Source organism: Bradysia coprophila (assembly GCF_014529535.1).
Source record: "Bradysia coprophila strain Holo2 chromosome X unlocalized genomic scaffold, BU_Bcop_v1 contig_12, whole genome shotgun sequence".
Taxonomy (NCBI): domain Eukaryota; kingdom Metazoa; phylum Arthropoda; class Insecta; order Diptera; family Sciaridae; genus Bradysia; species Bradysia coprophila.
Window position 1 is genome coordinate 6,541,916 of NW_023503293.1, and position 8,992 is coordinate 6,550,907.

The 8,992-nt window shown below is 41.7% G+C and overlaps 2 protein-coding genes across 2 annotated transcripts; one reads left to right on the forward strand and one right to left on the reverse strand.

Annotated features, from left to right (window-relative positions):
* The first annotated feature begins 1,415 nt into the window (after positions 1 to 1,415).
* Positions 1,416 to 4,314, forward strand: LOC119067355 (bifunctional purine biosynthesis protein ATIC). The gene is made up of 9 exons (XM_037170264.1): positions 1,416 to 1,619; positions 1,968 to 2,048; positions 2,132 to 2,218; positions 2,282 to 2,875; positions 2,937 to 3,328; positions 3,385 to 3,680; positions 3,746 to 3,883; positions 3,945 to 4,071; positions 4,131 to 4,314. Exons 2-9 carry the CDS (start codon positions 2,030 to 2,032, stop codon positions 4,248 to 4,250), a joined length of 1,773 nt encoding a protein of 590 aa, XP_037026159.1. The 5' UTR covers positions 1,416 to 1,619; positions 1,968 to 2,029; the 3' UTR covers positions 4,251 to 4,314.
* A 355-nt stretch (positions 4,315 to 4,669) lies between these two features.
* LOC119067354 (DNA-directed RNA polymerase II subunit RPB2) lies at positions 4,670 to 8,992 on the reverse strand. Its single transcript, XM_037170263.1, has 8 exons — positions 8,834 to 8,992; positions 8,532 to 8,668; positions 8,381 to 8,467; positions 6,184 to 8,313; positions 5,837 to 6,103; positions 5,448 to 5,769; positions 4,908 to 5,383; positions 4,670 to 4,839 (listed from the first exon to the last, which is right to left on the reverse strand). The coding sequence occupies exons 1-8, from the start codon at positions 8,847 to 8,849 to the stop codon at positions 4,750 to 4,752; spliced, it is 3,525 nt and encodes a 1,174-aa protein (XP_037026158.1). The 5' UTR covers positions 8,850 to 8,992; the 3' UTR covers positions 4,670 to 4,749.

An 8,992-nucleotide genomic window follows, 5' to 3' on the forward strand; every position in this document is an offset into this window, starting at 1 on the left:
ATTTAGAATTCTATTTAGAATTATTACTTGAAGGGCGTTGAATAAAGTCAACGAAATATTTTGTTGAACAAAAAAAAAAACGAAAAAGATTAACCGTAAATTGCATTGCAGTGAGATGAAACGGTAATCACAATTTTAATTATTCTCTTTGTGAACTTACTGTGGGGCCTTTCCGAAGCAACTTAATACCCTCGATATGTTTCGGCGGGTACTTTCTCCAATCATCAACATAATGCGGGCCGACGTCTTCCATTTTTTGTCGAAAATGTATAAAAAACCACTAAAAACTGAAAAAATTAAAAACTAAAAAAAAAACGAATGATTACAATCACGATAAACGACTGAATGTACAAGTGACTTGATCCATCTATTTACCCTTAACTTGCATATGTAGTTCTATTGGAGAGCCCTTTAAATTGCTTACACGTGCTTTGAACACCGTGACATCGTTTAACTACGTTGAATTACGTTGATAATATCTGATGAAAATGAAGTGTGCAGATAGATTCGAGCAAACCTTCGATATTCTTTAAGTCACATGATGAACCGAGAAATCTGAAAAATGTTTTTCCAGATTTTTCCACAAAATAGTCCATCAAAACTATTTAATTCAATTTATGTCCTGTCTGTTTATTTCCATCCAAACACAAAAGCTACAAACGATGAGTATTGGAGTCATTGACGAAGCTTGTAAGAACGATGAACGAATCATTATTTTCGCAGAAATATTTTGTAGGAACTACTCTCTGAATAGCAGCGCTTCAAATCAAGAAAAGCCGAAAAAAGTATAAAATTTTCCTGAAACCGTTCAGTTTCAGAATACCACATAAATTCCAGGCCAAACAACCTTTTTCGAGACAAGGTACTGTTATTCCTTTGAAATTGGAACCGGTCACACAATTCTCACACTTCGGCAAGAAATAATATTCCGATGTGTGATTGGTCCACCAATACGATTTCATGTCCATATCTCACCGAATCGATGGAATACAGATCTCTGCGATCTATCAAAGGGATGCTTTACGCAGAAGATGTGTTTTGAAGAAACGTTAAATTTCTACGTGGAAAAAACGATTGACAAATCAAATGACTTGTTTTATTTGGAACATTTTATTGTCACTGTGAAATGAAATACGCGACCTGCGGCACGAAAACGACCATGCTAATTGATTTTGCTAGAGAATATGCGAAGGCTTTCTTTCATTTGCATCAATATTGAGACCTCTCTCACTCTATACTACAATAAGAACCATTTCTGATGTATTAATATGGTGCGATGTAACTATTACACACGAACTCAGCTTTTAAGTAACCACATGTCGTATGTTGTATACCTACCATACTCATAAACAGGGGAAACATTTATATATGCATAGCGCAGAGCGCTGAAAAGAGACAACTTAAATAACTAAACATAACGAAACGAATTCAAACAAGTGGTCGGAGTTGTTGCTAAGAACTTTTTTTTTTGTTCATTCGAGTATTTGATTTTAGTCAATTTACAATTTTGATTGAATTAAATAAATTTTGGTGTTCCATCTATCGCGATATCAATTGTCAGAACATTGTATTTTCTGTCGAGAAGTAGTGTTTCCATTCGACACATAATTTCAGCGAAGGTAAGCCGGCACATTGACTAGCACTTTAAATTAACTTAACCCCATAATCAGTGAAACATTGAATTTTGATTGTTGAGAGAGCACATTTTGTTATTTCGATTGTTCGATTTGTTTTACAAAAATGTTTTTGATTGAACCAGTCGCTCCGAATGCATAAACAATTTTTTGAACGTCTTTGTCCAAAAAAGTGTTTTTGTATTAAAATTGCCTTTATCATCTCAATGGTTTAACATTTAACCCTCACGGCCAATCATTTCCACTCCAAAACAAAAATATTATTGATAACAAGCGCATTGGTTGATCCCGTCAGACTGTTGTTTATTATTCGTTTCGTTATTTTGTTTTCAGTTTTCAATCAACTTCAGTTCTAACCAGGCGTCCTAATTAAATCCAACGAATTTTTGGAAATCATGTCTCCGCCGAAAATTGGTAATTCGAATATTTTCTAGTCTTTGACGAGCTGTATAGTTTTCGTGGGTTTTAGAGGACTAATCTTCTTTTCCCCCACTTAGCACTACTAAGCGTTTCGGACAAAACGAACGTCATTTCATTCGCAAAGAAACTGGTTGATCTCGGTTTCAATTTGGTGGCAAGTGGAGGTTTGTTCTGATTGATTCCGATCCTGAAATGATCACCGTTTACTTACCAAAAAACTTACGTAGGAACGGCAACATCGCTACGCAATGAGGGTCTATCTGTAAGAGATGTGTCCGACATCACCAATGCCCCCGAAATGCTAGGTGGTCGAGTAAAAACCCTACATCCAGCTGTGCACGCCGGTATTCTAGCTCGTGTATCCGACACCGACAAAGCCGATATGACCAAACAAAGCTACGATTACATTCAGCTGGTCGTTTGTAATTTGTATCCATTCGTTAACACCGTTTCCAAACCGAATGTGACGGTTGCGGATGCGGTTGAAAATATTGATATCGGTGGAGTGACCTTGTTGCGAGCCGCAGCAAAGAATCACGGTCGCGTGACGGTTATCTGTGATCCATTGGATTACGATAGGGTCTTGTTGGAGATCAAATCTAATGGCGATACAACGGAAGAAACGCGCCAGAAATTGGCACTGAAAGCATTCACCCATACGGCTCAGTATGATGACGCCATTTCCGACTATTTTCGAAAGCAATTTTCGTCGAACGTGTCGCAGCTAACATTGAGGTATGGCATGAATCCACATCAAAAACCGGCCCAACTATTTACTACATTGGAACAGTTGCCACTGAAGGTCGTTAACGGTTCGCCAGGTACTTACATTGTTTGCGAACGACAGACATTTTTGTAACCAAATTTCTATTCTGACCACAGGCTTCATCAACTTGTGTGATGCGTTAAACGGATGGCAACTTGTCCGTGAACTGAAGAAAGCCCTGAATCTTCCGGCTGCCACAAGTTTCAAGCACGTTTCACCAGCTGGAGCAGCTGTAGGCTATCCTTTGTCGAAGGAACAAGCAAAACTGTGTATGGTCGACGACATTTTCGATATGTTAACACCTCTAGCAACAGCCTATGCTAGAGCCCGAGGCGCTGACAGAATGTCGTCATTCGGCGATTTTGTGGCATTGTCAGATGTTTGCGACGTTGCAACGGCTAAAATTATTTCACGAGAAGTTTCCGACGGTGTCATAGCGCCCGGATACACCCCAGACGCACTGGAGTTGCTGAAGAAGAAAAAGAACGGATCGTACTGTGTGTTACAGGTTCGTTTGATTTGTTAGGCCATTGTTGCGGTTGCAATGTCATAATCCGTTTACAGATCGATGAACACTACGAACCGAGTCCAATCGAACGAAAAACGTTGTTCGGACTTCAAATGGAACAAAAACGAAACGATTGCCTGATCAACAAAGATCTATTCTCATCGGTTGTATCGAAAGAACAAATTCTACCGGAATCTGCCGTACGGGATTTGATTGTCGCAACTATTGCACTGAAGTACACCCAAAGTAATTCGGTGTGCTTTGCGCGAGACGGTCAGGTGATCGGTATTGGAGCGGGTCAACAATCACGAATTCATTGCACTAGATTGGCCGGTGACAAAGCAGATAATTGGTCAGAATTTGTCGCTCAATTGTGGCTGAAAGAGTCGATTTAACTTGCTAATTTGTGTGTTTCAGGTGGCTACGGCAGCATCCCAGAGTTACATCAATGAAATTTAAGAAAGGAGTCAAACGAGCCGAAATTTCCAATGCAATCGACAATTTTGTTAACGGAACCGTTGGAAAGGACATGCCGTTAGACTTCTTCAAATCGATGTGAGTTTCATGAGTTCCTTGTTTCCAAATCGAAATCTAACTTTAACACGAACAACTTAAGGTACGACGAAGTACCAGTATTCCTGACAGACTCGGAGAAACTCGATTGGAGCAAGAAATTGTCCAAAGTTGCACTAGCGTCGGATGCTTTCTTCCCGTTCCGTGATAACATCGACAGAGCTAAAATGGTTTGTTCCGTTGACTGTAGATGCGGAAGGCAAAATTCTAAACAATTTTTCCATTGTAGAGCGGTGTGTCTTACATTGGAAGCCCATCAGGTTCGACGAACGATGCTGATGTGATAAATGCATGCAATGACCATGGAATCGTAATGGCTCACACGAATCTTCGGCTGTTCCATCATTAGCGGGCAGTTCAGTTTATAAAAATGTTTGATTCAATGAATCGTTAGTTGGAAGAGGATTTCAATTAAAAATTGGTTTGAACGACCTAGAGATGCTTTAAGCAAATAAATATTCAATTTGTACGTAACGGCTATGTGTTTAAATGGATGGGTGTGTGGTCTCCTGGTCCTTATTTCAGTTCTTAAACGAAATTATTAAAATGAGAAATTTGCAGCTCCGACGAACACACCTAAGTTCTGAATCAACTTTAATCCGAAATTTCGGCCGTACTGCTCAATCATTTGATTAGTGTATTGTTGTCACTATCAATAAAAGTGCTGGCAACCCTATCAAAGTAGAAATTGTGGGTCGACTCTGATGCCAAGGTAAAAGCGAAAGTCAAATGTGATGAACGGACGGGTACACGAATTGAATCACTTTGTTAATTGTCTTCACTTCTATTTTCCAAAAATAATTCAAATAAGCAACATAAACCGAACAAATTTCAATTAATCAGCTGGTTCACACAACCATAAGCCGCGGTGCAATGTTCATTGACATCAGCTCTTGGAACAACAGTTTGGCAGCATACGGAAGTCTTACTTGGGAAATCTGAAATTGAAAATTTGATTCAGTCAGAAGTCGAACAATGAAAAACGATTGTCGAGCCGGCCACTTACCTGCGTCTTATTCTTGCATCCTTTGCACTCGAACGTGTTGTTCCGCAAATTGGCGATGGCAATCAAACCGCAAAAGTTGCAGATGTGCACGCGATACGGATCGGAAACTTCGAACAAACGTTCGCGCAGAAATTGAGCGGCTCCGTGGGAAATTTGACAATCACGTTCCATTTCACCGAAACGTAGACCGCCGTCACGAGCTCTGCCCTCCATAGGCTGTCGGACCAGAATTTGTACCGGTCCACGGGCACGCGAATGAATTTTGTCGTCGACCATGTGTTTCAAACGTTGATAGTATGTCGGACCCAAGAACACTTGAGCGTTGATTTTGCGACCGGTGTGTCCGTTGTACATCACTTCATTGCCACGCAAATGGTAGCCGTACTCTTGCAAGAATGTTGAGATTTTTTGCACGTTTACGGCATCGTTGAATGGTGTGGCATCACCAATTTCGCCCTTATTTGAACCGAGTTTACCTATGAATGAGACACCTCTGCTGTAGAATCATTGGCGTCAAAATTTCACTTCGCACTTTCTTACCTTGCAAGCATTCAATTAAATGGCCAATTGTCATCCGAGACGGAATAGCATGAGGATTGATGATAATATCCGGCGTTAAGCCCTCACACGTGAACGGCATGTCCTCGTGACGATACTGAATACCGCAAGTACCCTTCTGTCCGTGCCGTGACGCAAACTTATCGCCAATTTGTGGTATACGCACCGAACGAACTCGAATCTTACAAAATTTGTAGCCTTCACTGTTTAGCGTCAACATGACCTGATCGACGATACCAGTTTCGGAATTACGCAGGAATGTCGATGCATCTCGTTTCGAAAATCGTTTGGTCGTTCCATCGAGCTGAAAATTAATTTTTGATTTCAATCAAAACCATTGCGATTCGCCACAACATTCCGTCAAGTCTTACCTCATCGTCGTTCTCCGGCAGTGTGATTGTTTTTCCAATGACCACATCGTCGCCGGACACACGAATGCCGGGCGCAATGATTCCATCATCGTCCAATTTGTCATACAACGCGTTTCGCATTCCCTGGCACGTCTGTCGATTCGGTTTTTCGAATTGCTCCTCCTGGTCACCGATTCGTTTATTCTCTGCATCTTTGTACGATCGGTAGAACACCGACCGGAAGAAACCTCGCTCAACAGCCGACGCGTTTAAGATGACACTGTCTTCCTATATGTAGCAAAGGTGGAAGCGTTACAGCGACTGTGAAAATACTCTTTTTTTTCTTTTCAGTTAAATGACAAACAAACCTGATTGTATCCCGTGTAGCAAAGAATAGCAACGATTGAATTGATACCAGCAGGCAACTCTCTGAATCGAAGATATTCCATGGATCTGGTTGTCACCAACGGTTTCATCGGATAATACAAAACGTGGGCTAGTGTGTCCATCCGAACGTGGAAATTGGTAATGTAAACACCCATGGCTTGTTTACCCATAGCACTTTGGTAGGTGTTACGCGGACTTTGATTGTGATCGGGAAATGGAATGATGGACGCACAAACGCCCAGGATCATAGCCGGATGGATTTCACAGTGCGTATAGGTGGTACAGTAGGCATACTCTTTGTCCTGTTTCAAATCATACGGGGACATTGCAATCATGACAGTTTCTTCCTCCAATGTATCAATGTACTCCACAACACCGGACGCCACTAATACCTGCCAACCGTAATTGTTGTAGTCACGCTCCTTTAACATTTCGATGTGAGTTTTCTTCAGCAGCAAATTGCTATTTTCCACAATCAACAACGGCCGACAAATGCGTCCAGCATCGGTGTATATCCGAATTTCTCTGTCTCGAATGTCCCGAATCATGGACACTTCCGAAACGATGATGTCCATCTGACGTCTCAATTTCCGTAATGTGGCCATCAATTGTTCGGGATCTCGATGTATGCCCACCCAGCAACCATTTACGAAGATTTTCGTTGCATCAGCAATGGCAGATGGAGCAATTTCTTCCAAATTTTCCATGGACCATTCTTCCAAGAACTCCAGAATTGGAGACGGTTGAGACCCGACGGAAATGTACGCCATCAGTGCGAGATTTTTCACCAGACCTACGGCTGCTCCTTCTGGCGTTTCGGCTGGACATATCATGCCCCACAATGTGTTGTGTAATTGACGTGGTTTGGCCAGTTTACCATCGCGACCAATCGGTGAATTTACACGTCGTAAATGCGATAATGTTGATGCGAACGTCAATCTATTCAATACCTGCGACACACCGGCTCTCGCTTGATGAGCTTTCTTTTGATCGCCCCAATTACCCGTAGCCAACGAATATCGCAGTCCGTCGGTAATGATTTTCGTTTTGATTGCCAGTTCCAAATTGAAATCCTTTCCACGGTCGATGAACTTTTGGGCATACATCCGGACCTCCTTCATCAGATTCTTAAACAATCCACGGAACAAGAACGCCAGCAATGGTCCAGCTAAATCCAATCGCTTATTGCCGTAGTGATCACGATCGTCAAGTTCACGTCGACCGAGAGCCGCTAACAGCAGTCGGTGCACCATATAGCCCAAGAAGTAGGCCTTCTTCGTTTCACAGAAATCGGAAACGCCAACATGAGGCAACATTTCCTTTTGCAGAATTTCTTTGGCATATTTGATACGTTTGTCTTTGGTGACACCGGGACGGGCACCTCTGGCACCAATGAAATTCAGCGCAACATTTTGTTCCTGTACCACAAAGGCTTCGTCCAGTGACGGTTTGACCATTTCCATCATTTCCGGATCGTCGAAATCGTAAATAATATGCTCGAGGATGTCACGATCGGCAACGAAACCGAGCGCACGGAATACAATCATGATGGGAATTTCCTGTTTAATGTACGGCAATATAGCGATGATTCGTTGACCGATGGCTGACTTTTTCAAACTTTGTCCACCACGAGCCATCATATTCACCCATAATGTGGATGTGGGCCGAGAACTATGTTCCAAACACGATCGAATTTCGGACTTGTACGCGTATTTACCGTCTTTCATACTGAACACATACACTGTGTTCGTAGCCATTTTCTCCTGGGCGATCAGCACCTTCTCCGATCCGTTGATAATGAAATAACCGCCCGGATCCAGGGGACATTCGTTCAATTCAGTCAAATCACGATCGGTCAACTGGCTCAGCAGACAGTAGGTCGATCTCAACATGATCGGAATTTTGCCTATGAACGTCTTTTGATGCTGGGTTTCCACTGGTTCTTGTCCTTCCACAATTTTCGTTTTGGTGATATCCACATAGAGTGGTGCTGAATATGTAAGGTTACGCAGACGGGCTTCATTCGGCATCATTGGACTGGGTGAACCATCTTTTTCCCAATGTGTCGGTTTTGATAAGTAGATTTGATCGAATTTCAGCAGGAACCGAGGCTGTTTGCGTCATAACGATAAAATTAGAAAAACTTTCCGTAGTTCGATGAAAATTTCGTCAACTTACCGGCGTTTCAATTTCTCCCGACGTATGTTGAGCCTCTGCCTGTAAATCAATGGCCGGAGAATCTTCAACAATACGCTGGACGGACATCTGCAAATGGGAGCGAATTCTTTTTTGTTTTTTTCTCTCCTCCGTCTGTGACAATTTCACTTACCTGTATGAATTCATCGAAACTGTCCAACTGCTGACGCACAAGACCTTTTTCATCGAAATATGCGTTTATAACAATCCAACAAGCTTCTTGCCACAATTCGTGAGAAATATCTTCCGCATCTTCCTCTTCGAAATTGTCTGAAAAATTGCAAAAATTAAAAAATTATTTTGTGGCCGTGTTAGACATTGCATATTCAGACGAAATTTTATTGCGGTGCAAACAAATTTCAAAACAAACAGCACGTAACCTATAACCAAGTCGAATTTCACTATTTTCCGTGCTCAAAAGTCGGAAGTTCTTACCTTCATCATTGTACATTGTAGAGTTGGTCAGTAAAATAGGTCCTTCAGGCAAAAAGTTTTGTTTTAATTTGTCACCGTCGTCGTTGATTTAATTTTCAGAGATTTTATTTCATGAAGCACTCAAAACCGCTTCGATTTTCTTCTTCTTCATTATTGTGT

Bases quoted from the DNA above. Each gene is read 5' to 3' on its own strand.
- LOC119067355 (XM_037170264.1), top strand. The intron at 3,884-3,944 runs GTGAGTTTCATG...GAACAACTTAAG, and splicing joins TTAGACTTCTTCAAATCGAT to GTACGACGAAGTACCAGTAT. The intron at 4,072-4,130 runs GTTTGTTCCGTT...TTTCCATTGTAG, and splicing joins ACATCGACAGAGCTAAAATG to AGCGGTGTGTCTTACATTGG.
- LOC119067354 (XM_037170263.1), bottom strand. The intron at 8,314-8,380 runs GTAAGTTGACGA...TGACGCAAACAG, and splicing joins CGGGAGAAATTGAAACGCCG to CCTCGGTTCCTGCTGAAATT. The intron at 5,770-5,836 runs GTAAGACTTGAC...ATTAATTTTCAG, and splicing joins TGCCGGAGAACGACGATGAG to CTCGATGGAACGACCAAACG.